Below are 17,107 nucleotides of genomic sequence, written 5' to 3' on the forward strand. Positions count from 1 at the left end.
ACTCACAGTGTTCTGAAAACTGAAAACCCTTTGGACAGTGACTTCACAACTCCTCAATAGTTGCACCAAGCTTCTCCTGCACTCCACATTGGCCTCTTGACAAAGAGGGACCAAAAAAAAAAAAAAAAAAAAAGACAAAACAAAAAGAAAAAGATCTGCAACTATCCTCTATTACTCTACTATCAAGAATTCAAACTTGGCATGCTCTCAAACTGACTAAACTTTCCCCTAGTTCTCAAAGCTTTCTAAACTAGGCACTTCTTGCTCCTCAGCAACTTTCAACCACATTACTGTTTTTACTTTACTGAGTCTACTCAGTGAGACATTTGGCTCCTTATCCAGGTTTTGATTCATCATCTTCTACTTCTCTGCTACCTTCACCATCACCTAGACTAACTCAACCCCTTTTTCATCTGCCATTAGCACCCTAGAGCCCTCTCTTAATCATCTCTGGAGTTCCAAAGTCCCCAATCTTGCTTCTAGGCAACAGCACACTATGCCATGTAGGTCTATCATATAAAACAGCACAAATATCATTTTACTAGCCTTTTAATAATTCCCTTCTGTGGTTTCCGAAAGTTGATTATAACCTTCTCTAAATTCTTCATGACTGTCACGTAACACTCACCATTGAGTCATGAGATTACTGCAACTTTCACTTCACTTAGGACATCAAGGCTATTGAGCATCCCTTCTCCATCAATCTTTATAATTCCACATATTTTGGCCCTTACACTATAGTAATTAAGCACTCATACTACACTACAATAATTAAACATTAGTAATTGAGCAAGTATTGTTCTGCTTTATGTACAATTAACTCATTTAATCATCACAACAACCCGATGAAATAGTTACCCAAACTTTTTCTTTTTTATAGATTAAGAAACTAAAGCATAGGGAAATCATATAACTGTACCCATATTGTTAAAGAATCAAGCTATGGAACCCAGAAAGTCTGGATCCAAAGTCTGTTACTTTCTAGACCAATATGTTCCACTAACTCCCACACTCTTGACTTTTCCCTATAATCCCAGATAATCTCAGATAATCTCAAAGTTGCTCTTCAATAGTGATCAGATAGGGTTAGCCTCAGCTATTACAGGTTGTTGTTATTTTTTTTTTAAGAAGAATATATTCAGGTATAATTTGTGGAATAAAAAATATTTAAAATGATTTACTACAAAGCTACAGTAATCAAAACTATGGTACTGCTATAAAGATACACATATGGACCAATGGAATGGAATAGAGTCCAGAAATAAATCATCATGCATATGGTCGAATGATTTTTGACAAGGGAGCCAAGACCATTCAACAAGGAAAAGACAGTAACTTTTCAACAAATGGTGCTGGGATAACTGAATATTCACATGCAAAAGAATGAAATTGGACCCTTACCTATCACTACACACAAAAATTAAATCAAAATGGACCAAGACCCAAATTTAAGAGCTATGGAGCACCTGGGTGTCTTAGTTGGTTAAGCTTCCAACTCTTGATTTCTTTTTTTTTTTTTAATTTTTTTTTTTTTAACGTTTATTTATTTTTCAGACAGGGAGAGACAGAGCATGAAGAGGGGAGGGTCAGAGAGAGGGAGACACAGAATGTGAAGCAGGCTCCAGGCTCTGAGCTGTCAGCACAAAGCCCGACATGGGGCTAGAACTCACGGACTGCGAGATCATGACCTGAGCCGAAGTCGGCCGCTTAACCGACTGAGCCACCCAGGCGCCCCTCCAACTCTTGATTTCAGCTCAGGTCATGACCTCATGGTTCCTGGGTTTGAGCCCTACATCAGGCTCTGTGCTGACAGTATGGAAGCTGCTTAGGAGCAGAAAGCAATATACTGGCTCAGATACGGCCAATAAGCCACAGGCTTCAGGTATGCCTCCCACTGACATGAGGAGGATAAAAGACAAAAGGATATATTGTAAAATACCTGAAAAATCATGCTAGGTATGTTCCATCCATTACTATTATCCTGGAGCCATCATTTACACCAAGTTACATTGATGGTGAGGTACTCAAACTACTAACTGGAACCTTCTCACCCAGCAGTAATAAGAATCCCATAGTTACCTGATATCCTATCAGGTAGCCCTTAGAGTTTAGAGATCATGTCTTCTTGATTTCTACAGACCTACTACTTAGTAAGTGGCTGAAACCCAGTATATACACAACATTGTTAATTCAAGAATGAAGGAATATGGAAAATGCAAATATACTGGGGAGCATTTTACCTTGATCTCTTCTTGATCTTCCAGAGAAAACTCCATCAATTCATTTGAAATCTCCTCTGCCTGGTGTTCTTCTAGTTCTGAATTTTTATCCAATTTTTGAAGTGTAGTAATGGGACTGCCCAGATATTTCATTTCTCCTTCCACCAACTTTCCATTGTCCTGTCAATTATATTGACAATATTAAAAACTATTCAGAACCCTTATGTTATACTATATACAAAAATTAACTCAAAATGAAGCAAAGATTTGAAAGCTAGAATTGTAAAACTCTTACAAGAAAACAGTGGGAAATGTTCATGACATTGGATTTGGCAATGATTTTGTGAATATGACAGAAGCATAGGCAATAAAAGAAAAAATGGACAAATTGGACTTAACAAAATTAAAAACTTTTGTGCATCAAAAATACCACCAAGAAAGTAAAAAGACAACCCACCAAATGGGAGAAAATATCGACAAATCATACATTTGATGAGGTATTAATATCCAGAATACATATATAAAAACTCATATAGCTCAACACCAAAAAACCAAATAAAATGAAAAATGGTGTAGCTGCCATGGATAACAGTATGGCAGCTTCCCGCCAAATCGAATATAGAATTATCTTATAATCCACCAATTCCATTTCTGGGTATATACCCTCAAAAAATGACAGCAAGGATTTGAACAGATATTTCTACATCAATGTTCATAGCAGCATTATTTGCAATAGTCAAAGGTGAAAACAACCTGGGCACCTGGGTGGCTCAATTGGTTAAGTGTCCAACTCTTGATTTTGGCTCACATCATGATCTCATGGTTTATGACTTTGAGCCCAACATCAGACTCTGTGCTGGCATCACAGAACCTACTTGGGATTCTCTGTCTCCCTATCTCTCTGCCCCTCCCCTGCTCTCTCTCTGAAAACAAACAAACAAGCAAACATTAAAAAATAAATAAATAAAGCTTTAAAAAAAAGAAGAAGACTACCCAGTAATTTACCAGGCTCCAAGTCTTCCTCTTCTCCAAGAAATCAAATATCCGAAACACGGTCAACTTAATCTACTTAGGATGTGCTGTGTTAAAAAGATTTTTCCCTAAGATTGAGATTAGACCCCAAATCCCTGGAATATCTTGAACCCACTGTCTATTAAAAGCAAGTGAGGGGCGCCTGGGTGGCTCAGTCGGTTAAGCGTCCGACTTCAGCCAGGTCACGATCTCGCGGTCTGTGAGTTCGAGCCCCGCGTCGGGCTCTGGGCTGATGGCTCAGAGCCTGGAGCCTGTTTCCGATTCTGTGTCTCCCTCTCTCTCTGCCCCTCCCCCATTCATGCTCTGTCTCTCTCTGTCCCAAAAATAAATAAACGTTGAAAAAAAAAAAAAAAAAAAAAAGCAAGTGAATGCCTGGGTAACTTAAGACTCCAGTATCTAAATGGACAAAGGCACAATCATTTACTAGCAAAATGTGCATAGCTAATATTCACATGAAATCACTACTAATTGTTTTTAACATAAAACATTTATCAATCTAACTGGCAGTTAAAAAAATAAACATTTATCAAAAGAGCTATTGATTATTCATGAATTATGTAAATTCATAACTTTTTTTGAAAGGAATCTGGAAATATGTATCACAAATCTTAAAAATATATCCTTTAGCCTGGTAGTTATAATTCTTGGTACCAATCCTAAAGAAAAAATTTTGAAGTGTAGGCAAAGATTTATGCTCAAGACCTTACATAATAACATTATTTATAAAAGCAAAATTGGGACCACTAAGTGTCCAAAAATAGGGAACTATGTAAATTGTGGTCCATTTGTTAGGGTAAAAGCATCCAACAAAGAATAATGTTTACTAGAAGTTTCAATATTAACTTTAAAAAACCAGGATATAGGGGCGCCTAGGTGGCTCAGTCGGTTAAGCGTCCGACTTCACCTCAGGTCACGATCTCACGGTCCGTGAGTTCGAGCCCTGCGTCGGGCTCTGGGCTGATGGCTCAGAGCCTGGAGCATGCTTCCGATTCTGTGTCTCCCTCTCTCTCTCTCCCCCTCCCCCATTCATGCTCTGTCTCTCTCTGTCTCAAAAATAAATAAACGTTAAAAAAAAATATCTTAAAAAAGCAGGATATAAAGTTATATATATGGGGCACCTGTGTGGCTCAGTTAAGCACCTGACTCTTGATTTCAGCTCAGGTAATAATCTCACAGTTCGTCAGATAGAGCCCTGCATCACGTTCTGCACTGTCAGATAATCTTGGGGTTCTCTCTCTCCCTCTCTCTCTGCCCCTCCCCCAACTCTCTCAAAAATAAATAAACTTAAAAAAAAAGGAATCTCTTTAAAAAAATGTTATACATATGTAATTAATGACTTCAACTCTAAAATTATATACATAGTTAAAAGACTATAAAAAATGAGGTAAAATGTTAATAGTTTTTCTCTATGAGGTAACTATTTTCTTTTTTATATTCCCTATCATATATATATATATATATATATATACATATATATTTTTTTAAGTTTATTTATTTATTTTGAGAGAGAGAGAGAACACAAGGCAAAGAGGAACAGAGAGAGAAGGACAGAGAGAGGATCCCAAGCAAGCTTTGTACTGTTAGCAGAGTCTGGTGCAGATCTTGAACTCACAAACCGTGAGATCATGACCTGAGCTGAAATCAAGAGTTGGACGCATAACTGACTAAGCCACCCAGGAACCCCTATATTTGCTATATTTTTAAACCATTTTCACAATGGGCACATAGTACTTTTAAAATTAGGGTGGGAGGAATCACATAAATAATAAAATAGAAAAAATTAACAAAAAACCTTCTTTAACACTTATTTTTGAGAAGGGGGGGGAAGGGCAGAGAGAGGAGACAGAGGATCCAAAGCAGGCTCTGTGGTGACAGCAGAGAGCCCAATAAGGGGCTTGAACTCACCAACCACAAGATCATGACCTAAGCTGAAGTCAGATGCTTAACTGACTGAGCCACCCAGGGGACCCCAAAATAGAACAACTTTAAAGGCCTAAGAATTTTTTTTATGTTTTTTATGCTTTGTTTTGTTTTGTTTTCATATTTGAGAGAGAGACAGACAAAGAGCAAGTAGGGGAGGGGCAGAAAGACAGAGACAGATTCCAAAGCAGGCTCCAGGCTCCGAGCTGTCAGCACAGAGCCAGACGCGGAGGTCCAACTCACAAACTGTGAAATCATGACCTGAGCGGAACTCGGAAGCTTAACCACTTAACCGACTGAACCACCCAGGCGCCCCCTAAAGGCCTAAGAATTTTCTAACAAATAAAAACGTCAGAGGATGTCTCTTACTTTTCCCAGAGTTACTTCTTCAACCACTTTTCTCACCTAAGCCAGCTTAGAAAAATTGAAAGGGTTGTAATGCAGATCTGCCATCCTATAATCCACAACACCTCAGCAGACCCTTGATGAGGATGTTCAGTGACTCACCAATAGAGAAAGGGGAGACATGTAAGGCTCCCCTGGTGTCTTTTGAAACTTCAGGCTCCTGGATGCCCACCACTCGGAGGACTTCAAAGTGTTATTCTTCTGCATAAGAAAAATTACATTGGCTGGAGGAAGACAAGTGTCAGCAAGCCCTGCCAAAAACATTTCATCAGGTGAAGCCATGAATAACCCTCACAAAACACATTAAGTATAATCAAGGTTGATCCTATATCCTGACAATACAAATTATGGTTTGGATTTGATGTATGATATGTAGATTTGCTTTGGAGGATACTGATTTTATGGTCACAAGCCAAAGGAAGGGAGGAAAAGGGGAGCCTGAGTAGGGAGGGGATGGTGAGATTTCCAAAAAGTGATTACAAGGACAGTGTCAAATCAAGAATAAGCTGATTAAAACAGCCAAAAGCATGGGTATAACTTAGTCAATGTGAGAAAAGAAGAACAGCAGCTACCTTTTATAGATACTGACCTGGGGGAAAGAATGACAGGCAGGGGAAAGAAAAAGATGGCTAGAAAACACAATTCAGGGCACCTGGGTGGCTCATATAGTTAAGGGTCCAACTCTTGATTTTGGCTGGGGTCATGATCTCCTTCCTGGTCATGGGATCGAGCCTTGTATCTGGCTTGGTGCAGAGGCTGGACTCTGCTTGGGATTCTCTCTCTCTCCCTCTCTGCTCCTCTCCTACTTGTGCTCTTTCGCACATGCGCTGTCTCTCAAAATAAATAAATACACATAAAAAAAAAAACAAGAAAAGAGAAATCGTTGAAGGGATCGTTAGAGAACGATCTTGGTGATTAGGTGGCTCTGTCGAGCCCAGTTTCGACTTAGAACTGACTGAAGGCCGGAGGCTCAGACAAAAAGGCCCATGGCTTTCTCAGAACATGGGCTAAGAAGCTTGACTAAGGGAGAAATAAGAAGAAATTAAGTAAACCCATATATGAAGCCATGCACAGAGTATGTGAACAACTTATATACATTATCTGTTTAAAAAAATAGCCCTAAATTCCCAAACTACACTAATAGAGATTTTTGCCCTTAAACCAATCAACTGAACATGAGGAATAATGATGATCTGCTCTGGAAGACATGGAGCTAGGTGTCTGTTCTAGGGTCAAATCTTAAAGATAAAAAACAAACCATAAATAATTTTTTGCCTTATAGTGAAGCAATTTGATTGTCTGCATACTGAGGGATAACAGCTCTGGGTCTCATAATGATACTGATGAGTTGCTCCCCTCACAAGGAGAAAAGTACTAATGTATCTGGGTTTCCATTTAACACTTACATTTTCTTTATTTGTGGGTGAGCTACATACTGCATCTTTCTTCCTGTTGCCACAGTCCAAAACATTTGGAGTGCTACAAAGCAGCTGTGCCTACAAGAGAACATTTTCTGAGAACATCCAGCATCCTTGAGCCACAGGTGAGGTGGAAAGCCTCTGCCTACCACCTGAGAAACAAACCCAAACCCAAGAAATAGATGTTACTCACTGGGCTGCATTTTGTAAAGTGCTGGTGATGATTCCTGAAGATCAAAGAAAGTGCCAGTCAGTAAACCCCAAATACTGTTTAGTTATTCCTCAATGGCTTGTGGCATCCCAACTTTTCCTTTTTTCCACTCTAGGAGCCCTGTATCTAGTTGATATGTCTCCATACAATATGTAAAGTGCTCTCTGTGGCAAATATGAAGATGTTAAGTGACATCCTGGGGATAAGGCCCTCATAACCATATATATAGATATCCATTAAAGATGATGAGCTTGTCCTACATCTTATGTAGACCAAATTTACTAATTTTCCAGCATTGACTATTGGGAGCTAATACTTATTTTTTATTAATTATTATCCCTATTGCCAAGATTTTATCCAGTTTGCATGAGTTAGGATTTTTAAAGCAAGTCAAATAAACTATAAGCAATCTAAAGTGAAATTTTCACATGTATTATTAAAAACAGTGGAAGGGCAGGGCGCCTGGGTGGCTCAGTCAATTAAGTATCTGACTTTGGCTCAGGTCATGATCTCTTGGTTCATGAGTTCAAGGCCCACATCAGGCTCTGTGCTGACAGCTTAGAGCCTGGAACCTGCTTTGGATTCTGTGTCTCCCTCTCTCTCTCTGTCCCTCCCTGTTCACACTCTGTCTTTCTCTGTCTTGCAAAAATAAATAAAATGTTAAAAATTAAAAAAAAACAAAACAAAACAAAAACAGTGGAAGGGCGGTTGGTGGGCTCAGTCAGTTAAACGGTTAAACAACCGATTCTTGATCTCAGCTCAGGTCATGATCCCTTGGTTGGTGGGATCGAACCCTGTGTCAGGCTCTGCCCTGGCAGTGTGGAGCCTGCTTGTGATGCTCTCTCTTCTTCTCTTTCTGCTCCTCCCCACTCTTACTCTCTCTCTCCCTCAAAAATAAACATTAAAAAAACTGTTAAAAAAAATAAAGTCTTAATAAATTAATTAATTCAAAACTAATTAATTACATTAATTATTTAAATCAATAATTAATTAAAACTAATAGGTTTAATTAATTAATTAAAAAACAGTCATGGAATGCTCTCACTAGTGTCCTAAAGTAGCTCCTAATTCACCTAAACATAGAAGGATAAAGTTCTAAAAAGATTAAAAGAGTCAAATGGAAACCTTACAATAAGTTTAAGAAGTTAATGAGTTGAATTGAAATAACTTCATTCCTGGAGCATTCCCTGATTGAATATTTTAAGATGTCCAACAAAGAGTCCCCATGAATAACAATACTAAACATTATAAAATAGTTCATACGTGCTAAATTCCATCCTTACAAGAGCAGTTATGAAAAGTATTATTATTATGTCTATTGTTATTTATTACAAATGAAGAAACTGAGGTCCAGTGAAGTTAAGAAAATCTTCAGAATCACAGTTGGTGAAATAGTAAGCCACTGGAATCCAGATGCTCTAACACTGCACTATTCACATGCAGGAAACAGCTTAGGCCTAAACGCAATATACCCTTTCCTTCATTTTTAAAGATAATACGGGTTGTATGGAATGGTTAAAATGAACTATTTAGATCTGAGCAACTTAAAAAATCTTTCCAGTGAGGGACTGAGGCTTTCAAGCCAACTTATACCCAAAGTAAAAGCTTCTACATACTGCAGAGATTGCACAGGATAAAATTCCTGTGCCAGAGCTGAAAAGGCTTCAGCATGGGGTTCATTTAGCAAAAGAACTTACATCCCAGCTAAATGTATGTCCTGAGGTCCTTTAGATTCCAAGTGGCCTGCAATCAAATGTGAAGAGTTAATCTTGTCCACACATCCTGCCTTTCCTTCTCATTTTTTTCATTGCCAGTAAGCCACATTAATTTCAAAAGCTGATGTTTTGAATGCATGGGCTCCTGATAGGTACCAATTTTATGGTACAAGGTACAAGTTCATGAAAACTTAAGAATTTATATATGTTACTTAAGAATTTATGCAGGAAATACTGCAGGACAATAACCAACAGAGATTTTTTTCATGGGTAGGAAATAATGCTGATTACTCAGGAAATAGACCATTTATTCTGAAAATAGAACAAATACTAAAATGGCCGACTAGCGGGGTGCCTTGGTGGCTCAGTCAGTTAAGTGTCCAACTCTTGACTTAGGCCCAGGTCATGATCTCATGGTTTTTTAGTTTGAGCCTGAATCAGGCTCTGCGCTGACAGCGTGGAGCCTGCTTGGGATTCTCTGTCTTCTTATCTCTCTGCCCCTCTCCTGCTTGCTCTCTCTCTATCTGTCTCAAAATAAATAAAAATAAACTTAAAAAAAAAAGATCGACTAGTGGGGCACCTGCATGGCTCAGTCAGTTAAGTGTTGGACTTTGGCTCAGCTCATGATCTCACAGTTTGTGGGTTTGAGTCCCACATCAGGCTCTCTTCTGTCAGCACAGAGCCTTCTTTGGATCCTCTGTCTCGCTCTCTCTCTCTGCCCTTCCCCAGCTGGTGAGTGCTCATTCTCTCTCCCTCTCAAAAACAAACAAACATTAAAAAAAATTATTGACTAGTAAAACATACTCCTTTTGGGCTCAGGCCCTACAAAACCACAAGAATTAGTTAACAAAGTATTTCTTTATGTTTCTTTGCCTTTGCTGAGATTATACTAGAGCATAAAACTTCCCATTTTAACTACTACTTTCATTCCCATCATCAATCAGTTAACAAAATATTCCTTCTTGTCTAAATTTTTCAAATGCAAAATGACTCCTATTTATGTTATTACATTTCTCTTCTTGGCTTATCATTCTCAAAAATCCCCTAGGTACCCACAGAATTTCAACTTCAAGGATCTTTACCTCCGTTAAAAAAATTTTTTTTTAATGTTTATTTATATTTGAGAGAGAGAGAGAGAGAGAGGGTCAGAGTGTGAGCAAGGTAGGGGCAGACAGAGAGGGAGACACAGAATCTAAAGCAGGATCCAGGCTCTGAGCTGCCAGCACAGAGCCCGATGTGGGGTTCGAACTCAAGAACCATGAGATCATGACCTGAACCGAAGTTGGATGGGCTTAACCGACTGAGCTACCCAGGCGCCCCTCTACCTAATTTTACCACCTTCCATCTCTTTCTGACTACCCTGTTTTCTCCCTTAGAAGTTATTTTTTTCCTTGAGGCCTTTACCTCCCTTCTCCTTACCTGTTTCATCAAGGTCTGCAGAAGTGGTAAGCTGACTGGCAGACATCTCCCCACCACTGCTAAGATTGGAAAGATCAAGGCAACATTTTGGGGTTCCTCTGTTGAGACATAATAGTACAGCAAGATTCCCATTAAGTTGTAATAACCTTGAAAGGCAAAGATCACAGTATCCTCTTCATCTGAAACACCCCTCAGGAACCTTTTCTCTACTCCAATAATTTGCATCTCATTTCCTCCTCACCAACATATTGAGACAAGTAATTTTTTTTCAAATTGAGGACCAAACATTATTGGCTGAGGTGGGTCTTGACCCCACATCTTTTGCCCTACGCACTGTGGGTACATAGATTTAGTTTCTCCCTGGAGTCTCTAGTACTTCTCAGGTCTATAAGTCTCCAACTAGCCGAGGCATCAGAGCATGGCGTGACCAGAATTTAAAGTACAATAATAATAACACTAATATTAATACAAATAAAAATACCAATTCCTATAACACAATAGAGTTTTCTAAGACTTTTCCCAGACATCACATCATTTAATTCTCATAAGATCCTAGTAAGATAGGAAGAGATTATTATTTCTATGTCACAGAAAAGAAGCCTGAGGGTCAAGAGTCACACTGTTACTGAAGGGCAGGGTTTAAAACTTAAACCCTGATCTTTGAGCCACAATAATTTTTTAAAAATGTTTTTTTAATATTTACTCATTTTTGAGAAAGAGAGAGAGGGGCAGAGAGAGAGGGAGACACAGAATGAGAAGCAGGCTCCAGGCTCTGAGCTGTCAGCACCCACAAACCCTGAGATCATGACCTGAGTCAAAGTCAGACACTTAACTGACTGAGCCACCCAAGTGCTTCCTCCCCACTTTTTTTTTTAATGTTTATTTATTTTTGAGAGAGAGAGAGAGAGTGTGGGGGAGGGATATGGAGAGAGGGAGACACAGAATCTGAAGCAGGAGCCAAGATAATTTTTTAAAAACCCCAAGGCTGTGCCTGGGTGGCTCAGATGGTTAAGCCCCCAACTCTCACTTCATGATCTCACGGTTTGTGAGTTCCAGCCCTGCATGGGGCTCTGCACTGACATCACAGAGCCTGTTTGGGATTTTCTCTCTCTGCTCCTCCCCTGCTCATACTCTCTCTTTCTATCAAAATAAATAAACTTTTACGATAAATAAACAAACAAACAAATAAATAAATTGGGGCACCTGGGTGGCTCAGTCAGTTGAGCAACTAGCTTCAGCTCAGGTCATGATCTCAAAGCTGGTGAGTTCGAGCCCCACATCAGGCTTGCTGCTATCAGCTTGTGCCGGCTTCAGATCCTCTGTCCCCCTCTCTCTCTGCCCTTCTCCCAGTTGCTCACTCTCTCTCAAATATAAATAAACTTTGAAAAAAATAAATAAATAAAAATCCCAAGGCTATTTGGAAAAGCAAAGGAGATAAGATGTAAAAGGTGGATTTACCCAGACAAAACACTTAGGTTTGCAGAATCTCCAAAGAGTTTGTTCACTGGAGTTCTAGGGAGATCTGGACAGGTGGTAAAGGAAGTGTCTCTCTCCAAGAGCAGGTTTAATATCTTCCTCTGACTGGACCTAAAACTGGGTCCTGAGCCAGGATGTACATCTTCTTCTGCAGATGAAATCAATTCTGCAGACATGGCCTCCTGAGAAAAAAAAAAATAACACCTACCTAAGAGGTGAACATCATCTACATAGGTCCCTCACAGGCTGTCCAGTTTTCACAACCTCCTCCACCCTTCCCAGCAGCAGCCCAGTGGCTCAGTACTGGAGAAAGGACATCCCTAGGATCACAACTAGGCATGAAAGTTGAATCCCACTTGCCCCAAGCACCTTGACCTTTTTCTTGGAGCCGAACTTATCTAGAGGCAAACGCGGGTTTGTTTTTTTTTTTTTTTAAAGTAAGCTGTACACCTAAAGTGGGGCATGAACTCGCGAGAACAGTTCCACATTCCATTGACTAAGCCAGCCAGGCAACCCAAAACCAGGACTTCATTAAAAAAGGAATGAGGGGCGCCTGCATGCCTCAGTCCGTTAAGCTTGGGGCTCTTGATTTCAGCTCAGGCCATGATCTCATGATCTCACGGGGGTGAGATCGAGCCCCTCCAGGGCTCTGCCCTGGGCCTGGATCCTGCTTATGATTCTCCATCTCCCTCTGCCCTTCCCCCTTCCCCGCCCCCCCCCGACTCACCAGCTCTCGAAGGAAAAAAGGGAGAAAGGGATGAAAGAGAGAGAGACAGAGAGAGAGGAAAAAAGAAAGAAAAAAAAGAAAAGAAGAGAAAAGAAAAAAGAAAAGAAGAGAAGAGAAGAGAAGAGAAGAGAAGAGAAGAGAAAAAAGAAAAGAAAAAAGAAAATGCTTTCACTTATTCGGGGGCCACACAGCTAGTGACTACTGACAGGAAAGAATTCGGGTCTCCTAACTCACGATAATGCTTATTAAATCCCCTGAAGTTCTGTTTGTAGAGCCCCCACTGGACACTGGGGGACACTGAGGTTTCCGTGATACCGGTGGAGAGGGTTCCCGGCTTACCTCAGATTGGAGCCAGAGATTCACCTTCAGGAAAAACAAAGGTGGGGAGTCAGTCACAAGCGAAGACTTGAGCAGAATTAAAGGAAATCTGACGAAAGGAGTCAATTAACCAGACTACGATTCCGCTTCTAGACTGGATAGGCCGAGAGGATCGAAGTTACAGCCACAGTGCAAGAATATCAACAGTCACAGGGCCTGGCTATTCAAACCTTCCGCCTCCCCAGTAAACCTATCCCATTCACTTCAAGACTGCGTCAGCCAATCTGCGCCCGCGCGCGCCCAGACTCCTTTGGCCAATCGTTTGGCTCTACATCACTAGGCGTGACCTTGCTTTGGAAGGAACACAATTTGCCCCGCCCCTCAGCCAGAGCAGGATGCCGATTGGTCAGGGTTCAGTAAACCGCTAAGTAAGCCCCGCCCCCCGGGTGCCTGGCACACCATTGGCTCTCCCTCTGGCCAATCTCCACACCCTTCCTGGGCACTCTATTCCCTTAGCCCTTCCAACCCCGGGAGATTTAAACTGGACTTCGGTAGCGAGTACTGCTCTTTAAGATAATACCTGGAGAGAGTTGTTTGGGTGACAGGGTGTTTTAAACTTTTCTTTCCCCTTGCTTCTTTCTTGTGTCGTTACTTGGGCCTTTTCATCTTCGTTTTTCTTGCCTTCCGTTGGAGATGGAGCATTTGCCACCGGTATGGCAGATGTTGAGGCGAGACAGGTGTGTGTATTTATGCTGCATTTACTTATTGACCCCTTCCAATAGCTTTCATTGTTTCCAGTTCCTTTTAGAGCTCAGCATCTCTGAGACTCTAGGTTATGCAGGATAAAGGAAGTTCCTTTTCAGGGAAAACAGGGGAATTAAATCATCTCTTGGTATAATCCTTATCACAGTCCAAAGGATCCCAAGCTTTGGCCGTTTATGGAAATTTGAACATTGATAGGTGATACTAAGAATTTATTCTTAATGTTGGGGATTTGAATAATCCTGCGGGAGTGGTGGTGGGTATAGATGGTGGGTGGTGGGCATAGACGAAACAAGATTTGCCATGAGTATTAAGCAATGGGTAACTGGGGGTACATTATATCACTACTGTCAAAGTTTAATCATCTGGGGATCTTGTTAAAATGCAGGTTCTGATTCAGTAGGTCTGGGTTGGGGTCCAAGATTCTGCATTTCTAACAAGCTCCCAGCTGATGCTGATGCAGCTGGTCCTGAGACCATACTTTGACTAGCAAAACATTATGGAATGCTCTTCTCTATTTTTGAAATTTTCTACACACACAAAAAGATGTTCAAAATAACTTGGAAGCTCTTTGAATGCAAGCTCCTTAAAATGATGAATCAATAAGTAGAGAGTGGGGCCTAGGAATTATCAAGGCACTACTCATGCTGATGGTTTGCAAATCACATTCTGAGAAACAATAAGCAATGCAACAGTTCAGCCACAAACACAACCTTTATCCGGTGTCCACATCTTGGTGGTGGTAGTTGCTAAGAAGTACAGCATAGTCAGCTGGGTTTTATCCTAATACCCTTTTCATATGGAGAATCTGCTTCCCCAGAAAGGAGGTATGTGAAGAGTCTTTGTTCTCTGGGATTGAGATGGTGAGTGTGGGAGTCAGCACAGAGCCCTGCCATGCTAGGTGAGTTTGAAAAACAGACTAGGGGTTAAGGGAGTGTGTGTGGGATGAGTTGGTTTTTACTTTGAAAACCATAATCACACTTCATGGGACCATTGTATACTTCCCCTGCAGGTGGGAGGTAGAGACAGATGAAGTTGTTCTACAGCGGCGGCAAAAACAGATAGATTATGGCAAGCGCACACCTGGTTACCAGTGTTTCCTGCAGCAGGTCCCCAAGTGAGTGCAGTTGTGCGGGGTCACAACAAGCATGTCAGCTAAGTGGCTTTGGTTCAATGTAGGGTGATGGAAAGATATTAGAATATGAATGCTCTCACAAAGTCTCATCATTACTAAAACTAAGTCTCCTGAAATGTAGCCCCTAAATAAATTTTCAAGACTTTTTTTTCAAATGGAACAAATCCTACTTGGCCCATGAGACTTTCAAAAGCTCAATCCATGTTTGCTAATGAAGTTTTTCTTTCCAACCATTTTTACTTCATACCGCCAGCTGACTTCACTAATTACAACATACTTGCCTAATTACATGTAAGTTTCCATGCATACGGGCAAACTAAATGTATAAAGAGGTAGTATGTATTTTAAAGGGATATCAGATACTGTCTTTTATATCTATCTTGACTTCTGAGGGAGTTGGAATATCTAAATTACCCTTGCCAGAAGAATATTAGGAATTTAGGAAGTTTGGTGCTTAATCCCAACTGAAGATTTATTTTTTCTATTGAATTGCGGGCATTGATCCTACCTGACTCTTAAGAAATCCTAATGAGTCTCCTGATTCACTGTGATAAACTGACCTGTGCCCCTTCCCCCTGATCTGAGTCTGACACATATCTGTCATTGCCAGGGCAAAGCGACAGCCAGGACTTCACCCTCAAACACCAAATAAGAACAGGAGGTACAGCCGTCGCTCGTGGGATGCCCAAATCAGGCAGTGGAGAAGAGCTCTACATTCTTGGGACCCCCCCAGCCAGCCTCTGCAGGGCAGGGGGGCTGAGGGGTGAGTGCATTATTCTTGGTTTCTTGTTTGAGTGGTGGACTGAGCCCCACCTCTCCTTACTTTGCAGGGGTTTAGCTTTTAATGGCTGAAAAGGGAGAGTCTGAATGAGGTGCATGTTCCTCTGACTCTGCTGCATTCCTAGGCAGGGGATGGAGCATCTCTTAGAGCCAATGGGTTCCACCCCTTTGGATGACCTTTTGGATGACTGGTTCCAGGCCCTGGAACCCTCAACGAATCTGGATGGAGACCAGAAGGGAGCCCAGGTAGTCTTCTATCCACCTATCTTCTACCTGTCTTCTAAATCCCACTGGTGCACTGTTAGAGATGGAGTCTGGCCTATGAGGTGACAATTAGCATGGGGTTCAAGGTAGTAGTCCAAGAATGAAAGAAGGAAAATGGGGCAGCAAGAAAAAATAGGACATGAATAAAAAACTCTGAGAACTAAAGGTGGCATAAAGAGATTTAATTATAGTTAGTAATGGCAGGGAAGTTGGGCTGCACTGGGGGCTATCTTATACTTGATGAAAGGGGTATAATCTTCCTTGGAATTGAGGCCTGAAACCTGACGTGGAGGATTTGGGTGTTTGTTTTTTTCAAGTGTCTCATTTTATAAATGTTTTGCATATGAGCCAATGCTAACTTCTTATTCTCAATCATTGAACTTTATTAAAGCATTGTTAATAATAAAAGGATAATAAATAACAAAATTATAAAAGGATAATAAATAATAAAAAAAGGAGGATCATCAAGTGGTGAAGACCAAGGACTTTAAAGCATCAAGGACTGCTCTGTAATATTACCTTTGCCTACCAGATGGGCAGTCACTTAATCTCTCCAACCATTTCATCTGTCAAATAGAGACATTTGCTCATTTCATGATTCTAAGCAAAAATGAGAATACTTTTTTAAAGTATGTAGCACGGTGTCTGGTACATAATAAGTGCTCCACAACAGTAATTACTGGAAACCATGTCTCCTATACTTCATGGCCTTGTTCCCTGTTTTGCCAAGGGGAAATGTGCAGGGCAAGGGAATATGCAGTGCATCTATCTTCCCTCCACCCCTATTTTCTTGATAAATCTCACTTTCTCTTCACTCTTCTTTTTCAGTTTGCAGACTTGGTGGCTCCTGCCTACTCCCTTCCCTGGCTCTGTGAGGAAGATCCCCACCACTGGTGCTACTTTGTAGCTGATCAGTTACATATCTGTCCTAGACTTGAGTGGGGCACAAAATATTTAGAGAAAACAGACGTCTTTCAAGGGACTTGCTGCTAAGTTGTAATAGTGTAATAGTTGTAATAGTGAAGATTATTTGCATTACTGCTACTTCCCAATCGATTAAAAAAGAAATCTAAAACTGCTGTACAAAAAGATGGCAACACGAAGGCATTGTTTAAAGCCTCTTTTTCTTTTTGCCTTTCTTTCTAAACCTTTTTTGATAGCTGAGCCTCGAATTTACATGAAAGTCAGGAACCATTTAGCTGTTCCTCACCCTCTTCCCTACTAACGTCTACATGCAGTCTTTTCGAAAAAAGACTTAAACTTTGGCTGAGGTGGGAGATGGTGGTAGTGGTGGAGATTTAATAAA

The 17,107-nt window shown here is 40.7% G+C and overlaps 2 protein-coding genes across 2 annotated transcripts in view; one reads left to right on the top strand and one right to left on the bottom strand.

Moving 5' to 3' along the window:
• Positions 1–13,024, bottom strand: part of CDC25C (cell division cycle 25C) — a 30,640-nt gene extending 17,616 nt beyond the window's left edge. The window contains exons 1-8 of the mRNA XM_047085307.1: positions 12,882–13,024; positions 11,798–11,997; positions 10,340–10,437; positions 8,903–8,948; positions 7,188–7,221; positions 6,983–7,072; positions 5,679–5,777; positions 2,241–2,399 (exon numbers count right to left, since the gene is read on the bottom strand). Of these exons, the coding sequence (XP_046941263.1) occupies positions 2,241–2,399; positions 5,679–5,777; positions 6,983–7,072; positions 7,188–7,221; positions 8,903–8,948; positions 10,340–10,437; positions 11,798–11,991 (720 nt within the window). The 5' untranslated portion in view covers positions 11,992–11,997; positions 12,882–13,024. The remainder of the gene's footprint in view (positions 1–2,240; positions 2,400–5,678; positions 5,778–6,982; positions 7,073–7,187; positions 7,222–8,902; positions 8,949–10,339; positions 10,438–11,797; positions 11,998–12,881) is intronic.
• A 479-nt stretch (positions 13,025–13,503) lies between these two features.
• On the top strand, positions 13,504–16,759 carry LOC124516162 (oocyte-specific histone RNA stem-loop-binding protein 2-like). The gene is given in 7 exon segments (XM_047085364.1): positions 13,504–13,597; positions 14,428–14,523; positions 14,635–14,739; positions 15,368–15,520; positions 15,663–15,783; positions 16,630–16,712; positions 16,714–16,759. Coding segments are annotated over 7 exon segments (648 nt in total). The 5' UTR covers positions 13,504–13,553.
• Positions 16,760–17,107: the final 348 nt, after the last annotated feature.

This window comes from Lynx rufus, unplaced genomic scaffold (genome assembly GCF_022079265.1).
Source record: "Lynx rufus isolate CCGP_SWC_20201006 ecotype Redwood Valley unplaced genomic scaffold, mLynRuf1.p SCAF_1, whole genome shotgun sequence".
In the NCBI taxonomy this organism is placed as follows: domain Eukaryota; kingdom Metazoa; phylum Chordata; class Mammalia; order Carnivora; family Felidae; genus Lynx; species Lynx rufus.